The following is a 20,788-nucleotide window of genomic DNA, read 5'->3' as shown; positions in this document are numbered from 1 at the left end:
CTCTTTCCCATCGGTTGACTTGCCACGGCTCCGGCGTCCGGCTTTGTCTTTGCGGTACTCACTTTCACAGAGGTCGCGACCACTAGAAAAGTGTGCTCCAGCTCGTACACACTTAGTTTAGTATCCATTTGTTGAATGCTTTAGCTGTCCAACAGAGTGGCTTAGATGTTGGATCAAATGTTTTGCTGTCTGTAAATAAATGGTTAATGTGCTTATTTGTAATCAGTGCTTTCTGTCTCACTTACCAAACCCATGAACCCATTTCCTCGTGAAAAGGAAAAGTCTGTGCACAATAACCCTACCCATGCCTCGTGGTTTTACACACCTTTGCAAGTTCACCCCTGTGCTCCAAAGAACAAAGCCCCAAACTGCCTAATATCACTCCACAACTCAGTCCCTCCAGTCCTGGGGTCCAATGGCCAAAATCCAGCCATTGCCCACACAGAGCAGTAGACCGACCCATACAAGAACTCCACAGAGCACCAAGAAATGCTATCAAAAGTCTTTTAATCTCCCCTTCTTTCACTAAATACTGGACACTTTTCCAAGACACACACACTCTCTCCAAACAAGTCATGATAATCACACAGGGAGAGGAGGGGGTGGGCATAAAGGATTTGTTGTGTCGAGAGGGGAGAGGCCTTGGCGTTGGAGAACTCCTGCACCGTCTCCCCTCCGTACAACTTTTCAGGGAGCGTGGGACATGCAACCCTCTCTCCCGAACCGTCATGCTTGACTCCGTGCTTATTGGGAGGGAAAAGGTTTCAGTGTGTCAAGGAGGGAAATGGAAAGGGAGAAAGGGTTCAGTTTGTCAAGGCGGGGGGGTCTTGGCATTGGAGATTTTGGCAGTGGAGACGCATATACCGCCCCTCCCGCATCCTCAGGCAACCTCTTCGTCATCCTCCTCCTCAAACTCTCCATCCTCCTCGGCGGTGGCATCCTGGTATTGCTGGTACTCTGACACGAGATCGTTCATGTTGCTCTCGGCCTCTGTGAACTCCATCTCGTCCATCCCCTCGCCCGTGTACCAGTGCAGGAAAGCCTTGCGTCGGAACATGGCGGTGAACTGCTCGGAGATGCGCTTGAAGAGCTCCTGGATGGCGGTGGAGTTGCCGATGAAGGTGGCGGACATCTTGAGGCCGCGGGGCGGGATGTCGCAGACGGCCGTCTTGACGTTGTTGGGGATCCAGTCCACAAAGTAGCTGCTGTTCTTGTTCTGGACGTTAAGCATCTGCTCATCGACCTCCTTCATGGACATGCGGCCGCGGAAGATGGCCGCCACAGTCAGGTAGCGGCCGTGGCGAGGGTCGCAGGCCGCCATCATGTTCTTGGCGTCGAACATCTGCTGGGTTAGCTCGGGAACAGTGAGGGAGCTGTACTGCTGGCTGCCGCGGCTGGTGAGAGGGGCGAAGCCTGGCATGAAGAAGTGGAGCCGGGGGAAGGGGACCATGTTGACGGCCAACTTGCGCAGGTCGGCGTTGAGCTGGCCGGGGAAGCGGAGGCAGGTGGTGACGCCACTCATGGTGGCCGAGACCAGGTGGTTGAGGTCCCCGTAGGTGGGAGTGGTGAGCTTCAGGGTGCGGAAGCAGATGTCGTAGAGGGCCTCGTTGTCGATGCAGAAGGTCTCGTCCGTGTTCTCCACTAGTTGGTGGACGGAGAGCGTGGCGTTGTAGGGCTCCACCACCGTGTCTGACACCTTGGGCGAGGGCACGACGCTGAAGGTGTTCATGATGCGGTCGGGATACTCCTCACGGATCTTGCTGATGAGGAGGGTGCCCATGCCTGAACCAGTGCCCCCGCCCAACGAGTGGGTGAGCTGGAATCCCTGGAGGCAGTCACAACTCTCCGCCTCCTTCCGCACCACGTCCAGGACGGAGTCTACCAGCTCTGCACCCTCTGTGTAGTGGCCCTTGGCCCAGTTGTTTCCTGCTCCGCTCTGGCCTGGAGACAAGAGAGCGAAGGAGAGAGGTTAGAGGTTGTAGACAGGAAGGCTCGCACCTCAAACTGGGGTTATGTTGGCACTGGAATCTGTGGAGAAACAGGCCGGCCCCAGCGCACCCTTGGGTTGTGTTGGCTGTTAGCGTAAACGGCACCGTACGCTTCGATGGACATTGCTGTGTGCGCTACGCACTATTAAGGGTTAAGAATAGGATGATTTGGCAGATGAATTGGCTCAGGGACCAGGTGTTCAAGATTTCTGGATCATTGGGATCTCTTCTGGGGAAGATATCAACTGTACAATAAAAGACAGGGTATACCTGAAACCAAGGGGGAACCAATATCCTTGTGGGCAGGCTTGATTGAGCCGTTGGGGAGAGTTTAACACTAGTTTGGCAGGGGATTTGGAACTGAAGTGATAAGGTTGGTGTTGTACAGGTGGTTGGTGTACAGGTAGATGCAGGATCTAGAGGGGTTCCCAACTTTCTTTATGCTACAGACCTCTACCATTAATCGATGGGTCTGTGAACCCCAGGTTGGGAACTTGGTCTAGAGACTGTGAGCAGGGGTAGACAGTTGATAGGGCAAAACTGCAGTCAGAGTGATGGGCCAATTTCAACAGCAACGGACAAGTACAACGTTGTCACCATTAGAGAAACTTAGCTGTCAGAAGAGCTGGTTGCTCCAGAGTTTAGACATTTCAATATCCGGGCCGGGAGGGGCTGGGAACAGTAAGGGAAGGATCAGACCAGAAGGTACGAACATTTGTAAATGTCAGGAACAGTACTGAAAGGCAAAATTGAAATAACAGCTATGATGGGCTGGATAGTTTAAAATGAGTATTTTTTTAATGCTTGGGAGTATTGTGGGTAAGGGTGATGATCTTAAGAGCATGGAACTACAATGTTGTGGCCATTCCTGAAATGGTTGAGGGAGGGGTAGGAATGGGCGATTAATGTACCAGATTTTCAAAGTTTTAGAAAAGATAAGGTGGGGGGAAATTGCACTGCTAATCAGTAACAATATGACAGCTGCACCCAGGGGAGGTATAATGGAGAGGTCAGACACAGAATTCATTTGGGTGGAACAGGAAGGGTGCAATCACACTGATGGGATTGTCCTACAGACACCCCCCAACAGCCACCAGGAATCAAATTAAGGAAATGTGTAAAAATAATATGGTTGTCGTCACGGGGGATTTCAACTTCCTTCATATAAACTGGGACCTTCCTAGTGCAAGGGGTTTACACGGGGCTGAATTTGTTAATTGTATCCAGGATGGTTTCTTAAATCAATATGGACGGTCGAGAGGAGGGGCCGTACTGGACCTGGTGTTGGGTAATGGGCCTGGCCAGGTGACTGACCTTTCAGTGGGTGAACAGTGACCAAAGCTCCTTAACTTTCAGGATAACTATAGAGATGGATAGGTATGGTCCTTGTGGGAGAGTTTTAAGTTGGAGTAGGGAAAATTACAAGGGCATTAGGCAGGAATTAAGAAGTGTTAATTGGGAATTTAGTCCAGAAGAAAAAGGAAAATTATGTAAAGCTTCAGAAGTTAGGATCAAATGAAACACACAAGCAGTACAAAGAAGAATTAGGAAAGCCCGGAGGGGCCATGAAAAGTCCTTGGCAAGTAGGATTAAGGTGAACCCCACAAAGTATTCTATACATACATCAGGAGTAAAAGGGACAGGGTGGGACCACTCAAAGACAAAGGAGGGGGGACATTTGCTTGGATGTGGAGAATGTGAATGAGGTAAATGATTATTTTGCTTCAGTATTTACCAAGACTTGGAGAACCAGGAGATCAGTGCTGAGTGTATAAATACATTCGGGTGTTTAGAGGTCAAGGAGGACGTGTTGGGGCTGATACGATTAACCCCAGGTTATTGAAGGAGGCAATAGGTTACTGGGCCCTTGACTCTAACTACAGGCAGAGGACTGGCAGGTGGCTAATGTTGTACCTCTACTTAAGAAGGGAACAAGTGAAAACCCTGGGAACAATAGACCCACTGGTCTATTCTGTCAGTTGTAGGTAAATTTCTAGAGAAAATTCCTGGGGATAGGATGTGTGAGCATTTGGTAACCCACGGCCTAATCAGGGAAAACCAACATGGCTCTGTGTGGCAGGCCATGCCTCACCAACTCAATCAAGGTGATGAGAGATTGATGAGGGCAGGGCAGTGGATGTTGTCTACATGGATTTTAGCCAGCTATTTGACAAAGTACTCGTGGGAGGCTAACTCCGTAGATTAAGATGGATGGGTCAGTGGCAAACTGAGTGTCTACATTCAAACAGAGGGTGGTGATTGAAAAGACTCATTTGAGCTGGAGGTCTGTAATTAGTGGTGTTCCACAGGGATCTGTGCTGTTTGTGATGTATATAAGTGACCTGGATGAAAATATAGATGGACAGGTTATTAAACTTGCAGATGATACTAAGATTGGTGGAATTGTGGATAGGTTGTAAGAGTGGGCTCCCTCACCTCCACCTCTCTGACTCTCAACACAGGAACCCCTCAGGGCTGTGTACTAACTCCCTTCCTTTACTCCCTGTATACCCATGACTGTGTCGCCACCCACAGCTCTAATCTGCTAATTAGATTTGCTGACGACACTACATTGATTGGCCAAATCTCAAACAATAACGAGGCGGCCTACAGGGAAGAAGTCATCTCTCTGAGACAGTGGTGTCAAGAAAACCTCTCCCTCTATGTCGCAAAAACAAAGCAGCTGGTTGTGGACGACAGGAGGAATGGAGACGGGCTAACCCCTATTGACATCAATGGATCTGGGGTTGAGAGGGTGAACAGCTTCAAGTTCCTCGGCATCCACATCACCGAGGACCTCGTGGTCTGTTCGCACCAGCTGTGTGGTGAAAAAGGCACAACAGCATCTCTTTCACCTCAGACGGTTGAGGAAGTTTGGTATGGGCCCCCAAATCCTAAAAACTTTCTACAGGGCACAATTGAGAGCATCTTGACTAGCTGTATCACTGCCTGGTATGGGAACTGTACCTCCGTTAATCGCAGGACTCTGCAGAGAGTGGTGCAGACAGCCCAGCATATCTGTAAATGTGAACTTCCCATGATTCAGGACATTTACAAAGACAAGTGTGTAAAAAGGGCCCGAAGGATCATTGGGGACCTGAGTCACCCCAACCACAATCTATTCCAACTGCTACCATCCAGGAAGCAGTACGACAGCAAAGAAGCCAGAATAAACAGGCTCCAGGACAGCTTCTCTCACCAGACTGATTAATTCATGCTGATTCATTGTTACATTGACTGTTCTATTTACTATAAATTACTATGATTGCACATTGCACATTTAGATGGCGACGTAACACAAAGATTTTTACTCACGTATGTGAAGGATGTCAGAAATAAAGTCAATGCAATTCAATTTGTGTAGAAGACTGGCAAAGAATACAGCACAATGTAGATCAGCTGCAGATATGGGCTAAGAAATGACAGTTGTTGCTTAACCCAGGTAAATGTTAAGTGTTGCACCTTGGTAGGGCAAATGCAAGGAGACAGGACCTTTAACAGTGTTGTTGAGCAGAGGGATCTTGGGATCCAAGTACATAGCTCCTTGAAAGTGACTACACAGGTCGATAAGGTGGTTAAGGCTTAATGAATGCTTGCTTTTATTAATCAAAACATTGAGTTCAAAAGTCAGGCCGTTATGTTTAAACTTTGTAAAACTCTGGTTAGGCCAGAATTGCACACAGTTCTGGTCACCCCACCATAGGGAGAATGTTGAGGGTTTGGAGAGGGTGCAGAAGAGGTTTACCAGGCTGCTGCCTGGTTTCGAGGGCATGTGAGGCTGGATAAACTTGTGTTGTTTTATCTGGAGCGGTGGAGACTGAGGGTTGATCTGATGGAGGTTTCAAGATTATGAGAGACACAGATACTGGACAGTGAGTATCTCCGTTTCACAGGGTTGAAACGTCTACTACCAGAGGACATGCATCGAAGGTGAAGGGGGTAGGTTCAAGGGGGATGTGAGGAGTAAATTTTTTACTCAGATAGTAGTGGATGCTTGGAATGTGCTGCCTGGTATGGTGGTTGAGGCTTTTGAGACTTGAATAGGCACATGGATACAAGGAACATGGAGTGGGATTAGTAAGAGTATCTAGTACTTTCCTGGCGTATATGACGAATAATTTCTTCTCCGTCTTCAAGCTGGGTACAGGTATTGATTAAAACTGACATTTCGATGACAAACTCTGCCACCTTCTCCAGGGATGATGCCTGGTCATGTCTAGTCTGGTGGTATTAATACCCCCACGTCTGTCTCTGATTGGTTACTCCTCGTCCAATTAGGTTTCCACTCTCCCACTCTGTTTATAATCAAATTCTAGTTCTTACTTAGAGTGAGACCTTTATATTTGTAAAGTTTCTTTTCCTCTAGTTTTGTTTCAATGCTTCCTTCCCCAGGACCCCAGGAGGTCCCAAAAGCCTTTGGTGCAGGATTGTAGTTTTGTGTCAAAAAATATTCCCAATGGCGTGCATCTGAAATAACCTCTGCTCCTGACCTTCTTGTGTGCCTTAGCTACTAGGCCTGGCGGAACCGTGGTTGGCAGCTCAGAGAAAGAAAACTCTGAGCTCAAACCTCCACTGCCTTATGGCTATACCCACTCATGGGGAAAGCTTTGGGAGTAAACCTAGAGGGAGAGATCCAGAGATGGAGTCCCTAAGGCAGCTCTACATCGAGTTCAATGCTGACTGGCAACTCTGCTTGCTCTCCATGTCATACTGCCCAGGCTTGCGTATCTACACAGCTAGGACACAACATCCTTGCTGTACAGGAGCAAGGAGGTCCTTCTGCAGTTGTACAAGGCCCTGGTGAGACCACACCTGGAGTACTGTGTACAGTTTTGGTCTCCAAATTTGATGAAGGACATTCTACCTATTGAGGGAGTGCAGCGTTGGTTCACAAGATTAATTCCCGGGACGGCGGGGCAGTCATATGTTGAAAGATTGGAGCGACTGGGATTGTATACACTGGAATTTACAAGGATGAGGGGGGGATCTGATTGAAACACATAAGATTATTAAGGGATTGGACACGCTAGAGGCAGGAAACATGTTCCCCATGTTGGGGGAGTCCAGAACCAGAGGCCACAGTTTAAGAATAAGGGGTTGACAATTTAGAACGGGGTTGACAATTTAGAACGGAGTTGAGGAAAAACTTTTTCACACAGTGGGTTGTGGATCTGTGGAATGCTCTGCCTCAGAAGGCAGTGGAGGCCAATTCTCTGGATTCTTTCGAAAAAGAGTTATATAGAGCTCTTAAAGATAGCAGAGTGAAGGGATATGGGGAGAAAGCAGGGACTGGATACTGATTGTGGATGATCAGCCATGATCACAGTGAATGGCAGTGCTAGCTCGAAGGGCCGAATGGCCTACTCCTGCACCTACTGTCTATTGGTCGACTCTGACCGACGGAGGCTCAGACTCAGTTTTTAATTTGCTCTTCAGCTGGTTCGTCATTGTGGGCAGACTGACGTGTTCTCAGTCACGTGCATTTGCGTGGCCATTAGACACTGCACTGTGTCAGTAACGCGTGTTTGTATGCAGAGAGCATGCCATCTGTCAGTGATCATTGGCAAGAAATAAGCACAAGACAATTCAGAAATGTTTTACTCACTGCAGTTTCAAGCTTTCAGGCCTGGAGAAGCCAGAAACGAAAATTAAACTATTTCAACATTTTAAGAACTATGAAGAATTTGAAGGCTTCGACAATAGTCTTGAATGTTACAATGAAAAATGAAGATTTGGAGGATGCAATTGCTGAAGCGTTGTGTGAAGACAGTCCATTGTCTTCACGGGGTGTCTCTGCTGACTTTGTTCATTTACAGCTAATCAAAAGAACACGGCAACATACACTGGATGAATTCTCCAGTCAATTACCATCAGGAAGTAATAGTTTTACAGTACTGTCGCTGTATTGACAGTGGTCTAATTTGTTCTAAATTTCACTTAAATGCATAATTTGTTACTCAAGTGGTAGCTTGTCCATTATGAAATTTCACTTTACTGGGCCAAAGTGCACTGGTCCTGATTATCCCAATTAACCAGAATTCACTACTCTGTAGACACACTCAGCCCCAATAGCAATAGATCAGGAGGCAGATTTTGGAAAGGTGAAAAAAATAACAGGGTTGTCATCATAGGGGGCTTCAACTTCCCAAATATTGATTGGTATGTCCTTACTGCGAAAGTTTTAAGTGGGGCGGGATTTGTTAAGTGCGTCCAGGAAGGATCCCTGGCTCAATACTACAGACAGGCCATACAGGATCTGGTACGAGGTAATGAACCAGGGAGAGTACTTCTGAGACAGTGACCCTAACTCCCTGACCTTCACCCTGGCCAGGGACAAAAGCAGATGGTACGGTAAAGTATTTAATTGGGGGAGGGCAAATTATAATGCTATTAGACAGAAACTGGGGAGTGTAAATTTAGGAAGGTTGAGCTGAGGGAAATGCACGACAGGAATGTAGAGGTTGTTCTGGGAGCACTTGCCTGGGGTTCTGGATACATGTCCCATCGAGGCAGGGTGCAGGAACCAAGGTTATCAAGAGATGTGGAACATCTAGTCAAGGGGAAGATTACTTCAGGTTTAGGAAAGGTCAGCCAAGGTGTTAAGAGCGTAACAAAGTAGCCAGGAAGAGCGGATTTAGGAGAGCTGGAAGGGAGCACGAGAAGGCCTTGGCAAGTAGGATTAAGGAAAAACTCAAGATGTCACATGAAGAACAGGAGATGGCAGAGAGAAGGGAGGGCCAGTCAGGACAGCCTGGAGTCAGAGGAGGTCTAGAATGAACTCTACTGCAGTATTCACCAGGGAGAGGGACCTTGACGACTGTAAAACAGAGGGTGAGCTTGAAAATGTTGGTATTAACAAAGTGGAAAACAGCAGAACTTTTGAAAAACATTTGCACAGATAAGTCCCCAGGGTCATACAGGATTCCAGGGTGTTTAATGCCATTTCCAGTACACAAGTGTAGGGAGAACAAAATAATTGTTACTCCGGATCTGATGCAAAAAAAAACAAGATAAAGATAACCATCATTAAAAACACAACACGGAGACAGAGTGTACGTCCATTAAGTGACTCTAGACACAGGGGTGTCTGTACATAAGGTGACTGACAAGAAGTGATAAAGTAGTGGTGGTTGGGGGTTACTGGGTGGAGGTGTTGATCAGCCTCACTGCTTGGGGAAAGGAACTGTTTTGGAGTCTGGAGGTCCTGGCGTGGATGCTAGGTAGCCTCCTCCCTGATGGGAGTGGGACAAACAGTCCGTAGGCAGGGTAGGTAGGATACCCGAGGTTACTGTGGGAAGAGATTGCTGCCCCCCGGTGATGATCTTCACACCCTGAGGGAGCAGATGATTGGAGGATGGTGATTGTTATTTCTTTATTCAGGAGAACCCTGGGAATTGGAGACCAGAGAGCATTTGGAGAAACAGTCAGCAGGATGTGCCTCAGAAACTTGACTGGATTCTTTGACGATGTGACAAAAATACTACTGATGAAGTGAGACCAGTGGATGTGGAGCAGAGTGTATTCCAGTTAATTTGGCAGATTAATGTGTGGCTGAGAAACTGGTTCAGGTTCTTGGATCATTGGAATCTCCTCTGGGGGAGGCATGACCTGTTCAAAAGTGACGGGTTGCATCTGAACCCGAGAGGAACAATATCCTTACGGGCAGGTTTGTCACAGCTGTTGGGGAGGGTTTAAACTGATATGATGGGGGTGGGGGGGTGGGAACCGGAGTGAAAGGAATCAGGACAGGGCTGATGATTAAAAAATCAAAGCTAGCGTGCAGTCAGATGATAGAGCGAGCGCCAGTACAGCAGGGATGCAACATCAAAAAGGGGAGCAAACACAGCACTCAAAGTGTTATATCTCAATGCACGGAGTATAAGAAATAAAGTGGATGATCTTGTTGCACCATTACAGATTGTCAGGTATGATGTTGTAGCCATCACTGACTCGTGGCTGAAGGATGGTTGTAGTTGGGAGCTGAATGTCCAAGGTTACAGGGGAGACTGTAGAGAAAGTGGGTGAGTGAATCACTCCTCGAGGGGAGGCTGTAGAGAGAGTGGGTGAGTGAATCACTCCTCGAGGAGAGGCTGTAGAGAGAGTGGGTGAGTGAATCACTCGAGGAGAGGCTGTAGAGAGAGTGGGTGAGTGAATCACTCCTCGAGGAGAGGCTGTAGAGAGAGTGGGTGAGTGAATCACCTCGAGGAGAGGCTGTAGAGAGAGTGGGTGAGTGAATCACTCCTCGAGGAGAGGCTGTAGAGAGAGTGGGTGAGTGAATCACTCCTCGAGGAGAGGCTGTAGAGAGAGTGGGTGAGTGAATCACTCCTCGAGGAGAGGCTGTAGAGAGAGTGGGTGAGTGAATCACTCCTCGAGGAGAGGCTGTAGAGAGAGTGGGTGAGTGAATCACCTCGAGGAGAGGCTGTAGAGAGAGTGGGTGAGTGAATCACTCCTCGAGGAGAGGCTGTAGAGAGAGTGGGTGAGTGAATCACCTCGAGGAGAGGCTGTAGAGAAAGTGGGTGAGTGAATCACTCCTCGAGGGGAGCCTGTAGAGAGAGTGGGTGAGTGAATCATTCCGCCAGGGGAGGTGGTAGGGAGGATGGGTGAGCGAATCACTCAAGGGATGGCGGTAGGGAGAGTAGGTGAGTGAATCACTCCTCGAGGGGAGGCAGTAGGGAGGACGGGTGAATCACTCCACCGGGGAGGCGGTAGGGAGGGTGGGTGAGTGAATCACTCCGCCAGGGGAGGCGGTAGGGAGGGTGGGTGAGTGAATCACTCCGCCAGGGGAGGCGGTAGGGAGGGTGGGTGAGTGAATCACTCCGCCAGGGGAGGCGGTAGGGAGGGTGGGTGAGTGAATCACTCCGCCAGGGGAGGCGGTAGGGAGGGTGGGTGAGTGAATCACTCCGCCAGGGGAGGCGGTAGGGAGGGTGGGTGAGTGAATCACTCCGCCAGGGGAGGCGGTAGGGAGGGTGGGTGAGTGAATCACTCCGCCAGGGGAGGCGGTAGGGAGGGTGGGTGAGTGAATCACTCCTCAAGGGGAGACAGTAGGAGGGGTGGGTGAGAAAATCGCTCCTTGAGGGAAGGCGGTAGGGAGAATGGGTGAGTGAATCACTCCTCGAGGGAAGGCGGTAGGGAGGATGGGTGAGTGAATCACTCCTCGAGGGGAGGTAGTAGGGAGGGCGGGTGAGTGAATCACTCCTCGAGGGGAGGCGGTAGGGAGGATGGGTGAGTGAATCACTCCTCAAGGGGAGGTAGTAGGGAGGATGGGTGAGTGAATCACTCCACCAGGGGAGGCGGGAGGGTGAGGGAGTGAATCACTCGAGGGATGGCGGTAGGGAGAATGGGTGAGTAAATCACTCGAGGGGAGACGGTAGGGAGGATGGGTGAGTAAATCACTCCTCGAGGGGAGGCAGTAGGAGGATGGGTGAGTGAATCACTCAAGGGGAGGCGGTAGGGAGTATGAGTGAGTCACTCCGCCAGGGTAGGCGGTAGGGAGGGTGGGTGAGTGAATCACTCCGCCAAGGGAGACAGTAGGGAGGGTGGGTAAGTGAATCACTCCTCGAGGGGAGGTAGTAGGACGGGTAGTGAATCACTCCAGGAGAGGTAGTAGGGAGGATGGGTGACTGAATCACTCCTCAAGGGGAGGTAGTAGGGAGGATGGGTGAGTGAATCACTCCGCCAGGGGAGGCAGGAGGGTGAGGGAGTGAATCACTCGAGGGATGGCGGTAGGGAGGATGGGTGAGTAAATCACTCGAGGGCAGGCAGTAGGGAGGATGGGTGAGTGAATCACTCGAGGAGAGGCAGTAGGGAGGGTGGATTAGTGAATCACCCCTTGAGGGGAGGCAGTAGGGAGGATGGGTGAGTGAATCACTCGAGGGGAGGCAGTAGGGAGGATGAGTGAGTGAGTCACTCTGCCAGGGGAGGCAATAGGGAGGATGAGTGAGTCACTCTCCAGGGAGGCAGTAGGGAGGGTGGGTGAGTGAGTGAATCACACCGCCAAGGGAGGCAGTAGGGAGGGTGGGTGAGTGAATTACTCCGCCGGGGAGGATGAGTGAGTGAGTCACTCTGCCAGGGGAGGCGGTAGGGAGGGTGGGTGAGTGAATTACTCCGCCGGGGAGGCAGTAGGGAGGGTGGGTGAGTGAATCACTCGAGGGGAGGCAGTAGGGAGGATGAGTGAGTCACTCTGCCAGGGGAGGCGATAGGGAAGGTGGGTGAGTGAATCACTCCGCCGGGGAGGCAGTAGGGAGGATGAGTGAGTGAGTCACTCTGCCAGGGGAGGCGGTAGGGAGGGTGGGTGAGTGAATTACTCCGCCGGGGAGGCAGTAGGGAGGGTGGGTGAGTGAATCACTCGAGGGGAGGCGGTAGGGAGGATGAGTGAGCGAGTCACTCTGCCAGGGGAGGCAGTAGGGAGGGTGGGTGAGTGAATCACTCGAGGGGAGGCAGTAGGGAGGATGAGTGAGTCACTCCGCCGGGGAGGCGGTAGGGAGGGTGGGTGAGTGAGTCACTCCGCCGGGGAGGCAGTAGGGAGGATGAGTGAGTGAGTCACTCCGCCGGGGAGGTGGTAGGGAGGGTGGTACTTGAGGAACATTTAAGAAACTCTTCGATGGAGAAGGAAAACAGAAAACTGGAGAACTATGTGAGAGGGAAGGGCTAGCTTGATCAGAGTGGTTCAAAAGGTCAGCACACGATGGGCCAAAGGGCCTGTAGTGGACTGTCACGTTCTGTCATCTATGGACTTTCCATAGAACACGCAAGCAACGAATTGCCAGAGTCGATGGTTGGGTTCCCTGCCAACTGCCCGCTCTAACATTCAACCTCCTCACACTCTCCTTTCCGCCAGAAGCTGGGAACACCGGAGACAGAGACATCTCGGCAGCGGGAGGAGCGCAGGCCGGAACGGCGTTTGTCTGACCGGAGGCTGAAGCACGCCCCCAGACCCAGGTGTATCCATCACCCTCCGGGGTTCACGCGGCCAGCTGATTCCCGAGACTTACCGCTGCTTCTCAGCGGATTGACAGGACAGAGGAACGGCAAACAGAGTGTAATTCCGAGAAGAGGGGAAACATGGCAGACTGCAGTGAGGTGTTGCAACTGGGGAGGAATCTTACCTATGGTTTGGATGAGGAACGGTTTGCAGATGACATGAAGGTTGGTGGAGTTGTGGATGGTGTAGAAGGTTGTCCTGGGTTACAACGGGACATTGACAGGATGCAGAGCTGGGCTGAAAAGAGGAAGCGAGGAACACCAGGGGAAAGACCAAACTTCCTCCCTCCACATCAACACAGAATAGTCCCAGCTCTTCAGCCCAGGATGGTGTGCTTTAACCTGCTCCAAGATCGATCCAGCCTTCCCCTCCCCCCCACATAGCCCTCCATCCACATGCCTTTTAATTGCCGTACCCAGCCATGGTGCATCCGGATCAGATGCTTTCTGTGTACATGGTTTACCAGCTGGAAATTGGGTGGAGGAGGGAGAGGAGAGGAGAGGGACAGACTTTGAGAAGAGGGGAAAGGGATGGTTGATGATGGATGCAGACAGTGGATCTGTAGATAAGGTCCACATGGACATTGATGAGGTTCCACATATCGGCTGCTCTGGGAGGTTCCTCCAAGGTCAGTCTGACTCCATAAAATTTTGCCCCACTGGATTAGCCACTTGCACCCTATAAAACAGTCTGTGGGTGTACACTCACCAAAAACAAAGTTGTCAGGTCGAAAGATCTGCCCGAAGGGTCCGGACCGTACGGAGTCCATCGTGCCCGGCTCCAGATCCACCAGTATGGCCCTGGGTACGTACTTGCCACCTGCAAGAGGAGATGAGGGTCCTCAGAAAGGAGAGCTCGGGCACAGGGTGGGGGGGTGGAGGGTCGGGGGGAGGGAGCGCAGACGAGGTGAGATGTACCTGTGGCTTCATTGTAATAAACATTGATCCGTTCCAGCTGCAGGTCGCTGTCACCTCTGTATGTCCCCGTGCAGTCGATGCCGTGCTCATCGCTGATAACTTCCCAGAACTGCAGTGGGGGGTACGGGGTTGAGGGGGGAGGGGTACAGGGGAGGGAGGGGGAGAGATTGGAAGGTACAGGGGAGGGAGAGGGGGGTAAGGGGGGAGGGAGGGGGTAAGGGGAGGGAGGGGGTAAGGGGAGGGAGGGGGTAAGGGGGGAGGGAGAGGGGGGTAAGGGGGGAGGGAGAGGGGGGTAAGGGGGGAGGGAGGGGGTAAGGGGAGGGAGGGGGTAAGGGGAGGGAGGGGGTAAGGGGGGAGGGAGGGGGTAAGGGGGGAGGGAGGGGGTACCGGGGAGAAGACACGGGGGGGGGGAGAGAGAAGGTATGGGGGGGGAGGGGAAGGTGCGGGGGAGAAGAGAAAGAAATAGAGAAGAAATGGGGGGGAGGAGAGGAAAAGAGGGAGAAAAAGAATAGCAAACGTTACTAAACCGCCGCCTACCACCGGAAAAGGGTCCGAGGACACCGAAGCAGACGCGGCGCCGCGGGGAAGTAGCGGTTCCGGGACGGGATGATCTCATGGTCCCGGGGAGCGGAGGGTGGGGGAGGGGAGGGGAGGGGAAATGAACGGGAAGATCCCAGGGCCGGACAACGCCCCGAGACCGTGACGGAGCGCCTCCCCACCTTGGCTCCGATCTGGTTGCCGCATTGGCCGGCCTGAAGGTGCACGATCTCTCGCATGGTTTTTCGCGGGACAATGAATAGCAAAAGGGCGGCGGCGACAGTGGAAACGATGATGGCTCCGCGCCCCGGCCGGGTTTATATAGGGGAACCGCCCGCGCCCGGAACGGCGGCGAGTCCCCCCTCCATTGGCTTCCGGGAACGCTCGTCAAAAGACTCCCGCCCTCCATCTTCTAAGCCCATTGGCTAGTTTCAGCAGAACTTCACTACGATTGGTTAATGCTCTCGCCTGTCAAAGTTAGCACGCCCTCCCACTCGCCACACTGATGCCTCAATGGTCGTTTGGATTTCGTCGATTATTGGTCATCTGAACCGTCTGTCACTCACTGATTTGTTTGTCCATTGGAGGCTTCTGCGCTTCCTTCCAGTTCTCAACAACCATTAGTTACTGAACCCGCCCGTCAGCAAGCACTGGCCCACCCCCCATGTTCCTTAACCCAGATAGGCCGTCTGAAGGGAAGCCCCCTCCCCCGCTCTCTCCGCCGGAATTCGCTCTCCATTGGCTACACACCCGCCCGTCAGGCAGCTCCCCCTCCCAATGGTAGATACGGCTCCCATACACAGGTTCCCACCAGTGGCCGTTCATTGGGCAGCTCCCACAGCTTCTTCACATTGGTCATGATGCGCGTCCGTCAGGCAGACCCGTTTTTCTATTGGCCGTCAGGCGCGGAATTATGAAAGGCCCAGCCCACTGCGCAGAAATTGCTCTGCACTGCAAAACTGCTGCGCCGCCTGATTGGCGTGGCCGACAATGTCGTCACAATTGCACATGCGGAATTGTGATTGGGCGAACAGGCAATGACAACTGCCCATCGGCCCGACCGGCCCCTGCTGACCCAGATCTCCATCTTGCCCACATTTAAGCAACACACATAAAAGTTGCTGGTGAACGCAGCAGGCCAGGCAGCATCTCTAGGAAGGGGTGCAGTCGACGTTTCAGGCCGAGACCCTTCGTCAGGACAATTGTTGTTGTTTCTTGTTTGCCCACATTTAACCCATTTCCCTTCTTTCCTATTTCTGTACGTCCTTGTGTCTCAATAGACAATAGGTGCAGGAGTAGGCCATTCAGCCCTTTGAGCCCGCACTGCCATTCACTGTGATCATGGCTGATCATCCACAATCAGTACCCCGTTCCTGCCTTCTCCCCATATCCCTTCACTCCACCACCTTTAATCTAACTCTTTCTTGAAAGCATCCAGAGAATTGACCTCCACTGCCTTCTGGGGCAGAGCATTCCACAGATCCACAATTCTCTGGGTGAAAAAGTTTTTCCTCAACTCCGTTCTAAATGGCCTACCCCTTATTCTTAAACTGTGGCCTCTGGTTCTGGACTCCCCCAACATCAGGAATGTTGTTGATGTACTTGGCTCAACCACTTCCTCTAGCAGCTTGTTCCATAGATGGACCGCCCTCTAGGTGAAAAATTTCAGACATTCCACCCTGCAAAACCTCATCCCAGGGAGGTAGCACCACCTCTGCCCCCTGCAGCCCCATAACCTCCCTCTGCCCGTCAACCTCCAAGGGTGCATGTATACAGAACATTTGATAATGAAAGGACACAATTTATTTGATTACATATTGAAACTATTTACATATATATATATATATTCCTTGTTGAGTATTTTTTTGGCAGTCTCAATGCTAATAGCTAAATATTAATGCAAGTAGCTTTTCTATTCCTTTTGCAAACTTTCCTTGTACTGTGATGAGGCAAGTCTACAGGGAGTTTGGCCTCATCACGTAGGACATCAATAGAGTAGCTCCTTAGCAGCTAGCCAGCTAGTTTAAATAACGTTAGCTATGCTAATGAATGAATGACACCTGTTAAACTCACTTCAACATGTCTTTTACAGTCATTTAACCCACATGGGCAATAGAAAAGTCACTGTTGCAAACAGTGCAGCGAGCAACACCGTCATTATTTTTGACCCCTATTAGGCAGGGGTACACTGGGGTGAAGTACGTTTTATATTTTCTATTTTTGGAACACTCTGCCATGGCACTGCAGGACATTAAACTGAACTGATGGATAATGAAAGAGAGGTCGACTGTAAAACCGGCCCACAGAGAAAACTGATAGGTCTACTTAGCACAAAGGGAGACCAATCAGGATACTCTCTCTGTCACTCTCTTTCTACGTCTGTCACTCTCTCCCTCTCGCTCACTTTCAAAAAACAAATAGACTTCTGGAATATTGTATATAATTTGCGGGCATCAGGGAGCTGCTATCAATATGCGGGAGACTCCCAAAACTTCCAGGAGAGGTGGGATGTCTGAAAATTTGCCCCTTAAATCCCTCTCCCTCTCACCTTAAATCTGTATCCTTTTGGTTCTTGATTGCCCAACTCCGGGGAAAAGACCGTGCGCAATAACCGTATCTGTGTCCCTCGGGGGTTTTATACTCCTCTGTAAGGTCACCCCTCAGTCTCCTGCACTCCAAGGAATAAATTCCCAATCTGCACAACCTCTCTCCATAACTCAATCCCTCGAGGCCCGGCAACATCCTCTACACTTTTCCTGCTCAATGGCGTTGTTAGATTCCATTTGAATCTTCCAGTTTTAAAGAGGGGATGGGAGATATTGATACCCAGCACAGGGGTTCCCTACCTTTCTTATGCCATGGACCAATACAATGGAGCCCAGGTTGGGAAACACTGTCCTAGTGGTTGAAGAAGCAGTCCCACACTCTCCCCCACGTTACCAATCCTGAGTCACGTGGTCATAGAAAAACTACGGGCCCTTTGGCCCACCTAGTCCAATTGATCTGCACCTGGACCATAATAGCCCTCCGTGGCACTCTCATTCACGTACCTTAAACGTTGAAAGTGAAATCACATGCACCACTTGTGCTGGCCTCTTGTTCCACTCTCTCACGATCCTCTGAGTGAAGAGGTTCTCCTTAACCTTCTCACCTTTCACCCTTAACCCATGACCTCTTATTGTAGTCCCACCCAGCCTCAGTGGAAAAAGCCTGCTTGCATTTACCCTATCTATACCCTCATAATTTTGTATACCTCTGTCAATCTCCTCTAAATCTTCTACATTCCAGGGAACAAAGACCTAACCTATTCAATCTTTCCTTATAACTCAGGTCCTCCAGACCCAGAAACATCCTTGTAAAATTTCTCTGTACACGTTCAACCTTATTTACATCTTTCCTGTAGACAGGTGACCTAAACTGCCCACAATACTCCAAATTAGACCCAACTCACTCCCCCTCCCCCATTCTTGTACAACGACAACATACAGTAACATCCCATCTCCTGTACTCAGTACTTTGATCTATGAAGGCCAAAGCTTTCTTTGCAACCTTATCAACCTGTGATGCCACTTTCAATGGATTATGGACCTGTATTCCCAGATCTCTTTGTTCTACCCCACTCCTCAGTGCCCTACTGTTCACTATGCAAGTCCTACCCTGGTCACCTCGCACTTCTCTGCACTGAATTCCAGCTGATGCAGATCCCTCTGCAAGCCATGATATCCTTCCTCACCGTCCACTACACCCACAATCGTGGTGCCATCCACAAATTTTCTGATCCAATTAACCACAGTATCCCTATTGTTGACACAGATGACAAACAACAACAGACCCAGTACTGATCCCTGTGGCACTCCACTGGTCACAGGCGTCCAGTCAGAGAGACAACCCTCTCCTACCACTCTCTGGCTTCTCCCACAAAACCAATGTCTAATCCAGTTTACTATCTCATCCTGAATGCCGAGTGACTGAATCTTCTTGACCAACCTCCCAGGCAAAGCCTGGTCAACTGTCTTCCTAAAGTCCATGTAGACAACATCCACTGCCTTGCCTTCATCAAGTTTCCTGGTAACTTCCTTGAAAATCTCTGTAAGATTGACACATAAAGCAATGCTGACTATCCTTAATCAATCCCCGTGAATCCAAACACTCATACAGTATATCCGGTCTCTTAGAATACCTTCCAGTAACGTTCTCACAACGGATGTCAGACTCACCAGCCTGTAATTTCCTGATTTGTGTTTAGAGCCATTTTTAAACAGCAGAACAACATTGGCTGTCCTCCAATCCTCTGGTGCCTTGCCTGTCATTAAGGAAGATTTAAATATCTCGGCAATTACTGCACTTGCCTTCCGCAGGGTCCGAGGGAACATCTCGTCAGGCCCTGGGAATCTACCCACTATAATTTGCCTCAAGGTGACAAACACCTTCTCCTGTGTAATCTGTACAGGGTCCACGAAATTGTTGTCATTTTGCCTCATTTCTATGGACTCTGTCTGTCTCCTGAGTAAATACAGATGCAAAAATTCATTTCGGTTCTCCTCTCAGTCTCAAACGAGAGAAAATCTGCAGATGCTAGAAATCCGGTCCACACACACAAAATGCTGGAGGGTATCAGCAGGTCAGGCAGCGTCTGTGGAAACAAGTACAGTCGACGTTTCGAGCTGAAACCTCTTGGCAGGACTGGAGAGAAAAGCCGAGGAGGAGATTTTAAAAGATGGGGGAAGGGGAGACAGAAACACAAGGTGAAAGGTGAAATGGACTCTGTCTCTGTCTCCTTCACCAATCAACTTCCCAGCTCTTTACTTCATTCCTCCTCTCCAGGTTTCACCTATCACCTCCCTCCCCTCCCCTCCCCACCTTTTAAATCTACTCTTCAGCTTTTTTTCTCCAGTCCTGCTGAAGGGTTTTGGCCCAAAACATTTTTCCATAGATGCTGCCTGGCCTGCTGAGCTCCTCCAGCACTTTGTGTGTGTTGCCAAGGTCTCCCCCCATCTCTTTTGGCTCCACACATAGATTCTCATTCTGATCTTGCAATTTTGTACTCTCAAACTGTACTCTTTACTTTGTACAAATAAAAGCTTTGTACTCTCAAAGTGTCACCTTCAAAGGCCTCCCGCTTTCCAAGTACACCTCTGCCAGAAAACAGCCTGTCCCAATCCACACTTGCCAGATCCTTTCTGACACCATCAAAATTGGTCTTTATCCAATTTAGAATTTCAACCTGTGGACCAGACCTATCCTTTTCCATACTTACCTTGAAACTGATGGCCAGAAGGAACCACAGTCAGTGGATTTGGATGAATCAAGGACAGGGGAAAGCAGACAGACCAGTTGCCTTTGCCCTCCCACCACATTTTGTGAACTCGGAACTGATTCTTGTACTGGGACAACCTAATCAGGGGAATTGACCCAAGGAGCTTCAGGTAATGACCTGCTAAACCTGACAAGTAGTTATTTATTACGTAAAATGTCAGACGTTCCGGGGAGGTGAACTGTGGTCTCGTTAGACTCGGTGTCTGGGTCTCCTTGTTCTGACTGGTTTGGGGGGCGGGGGTGCGCAGAAGCCATAGAACCTGAACTAGAGCCAATGAGAAGGTGACCTTGAGCCAATGGGATGCAGATCCACCAATTTAGTTGATGAGGAGAATTTGAGTCAGGAGCTCCAAATACATCGGGATGATAACTCTCCATCAACCAGAGACCAGCCACCGTGGATAGGGAGCTCCAGCAACCAGAGACCAGCCACCGTGGATAGGGAGCTCCAATTACATTGGGACGATAACTCTCCATCAACCAGAGACCAGCCACCGTGGATAGGGAGCTCCAATTACATCGGGACGATAACTCTCCAGCAACCAGAGACCAGCCATCGTGGATAGGGAGCTCCAATTACATCGGGACGATAACTCTCCAGCAACCAGAGACCAGCCACCGTGGATAGGGAGCTTCAATTACATTGGGACGATAACTCTCCATCAACCAGAGACCAGCCATCGTGGATAGGGAGGACTCTTCGGACACGTGGAGTTCGTGACCATGAGGAATGCCTGGCCAGCATGGAGTCCTTTCCCGTGTATTACCTTTTCTCTTCATTGACTGTTCGTGGAGGGTCAGGGATTCTAGCTGGGTGCACATATGTAATTAGTTTGTCAACCCATGTGCTTGTTAGTTGAGACAATAAAAGTTACTTGTCAATAAATACAGATTCTCTGTGCCTCGCTGATCATTGTTACTGAGGGCAGATCACTTGATACAAACTTCTGTCAGCTGCCCTGTCTCATTCCCTGATTACAGACCCTCTCTCACTGGGAAACTTTCCTGAACATGTCCAACCCTTTTCCAGAATGGGAGTCGCAGTCAAC

At 50.2% G+C, this 20,788-nt stretch overlaps 1 protein-coding gene across 1 annotated transcript; it reads right to left on the bottom strand.

Moving 5' to 3' along the window:
- Window positions 1–477: 477 nt before the first annotated feature.
- On the bottom strand, window positions 478–14,763 carry LOC134339057 (tubulin beta-4B chain-like). The gene is made up of 4 exons (XM_063035336.1): window positions 14,606–14,763; window positions 13,887–13,995; window positions 13,678–13,788; window positions 478–1,941 (listed from the first exon to the last, which is right to left on the bottom strand). Exons 1-4 carry the CDS (start codon window positions 14,660–14,662, stop codon window positions 881–883), a joined length of 1,338 nt encoding a protein of 445 aa, XP_062891406.1. The 5' UTR covers window positions 14,663–14,763; the 3' UTR covers window positions 478–880.
- Window positions 14,764–20,788: the final 6,025 nt, after the last annotated feature.

This window comes from Mobula hypostoma, chromosome 28 (assembly GCF_963921235.1).
Source record: "Mobula hypostoma chromosome 28, sMobHyp1.1, whole genome shotgun sequence".
In the NCBI taxonomy this organism is placed as follows: Eukaryota; Metazoa; Chordata; class Chondrichthyes; order Myliobatiformes; family Myliobatidae; genus Mobula; species Mobula hypostoma.
The sequence above is the reverse complement of the archived record's forward strand: the minus strand, read 5'-3'. Positions and strand labels throughout refer to the sequence as shown.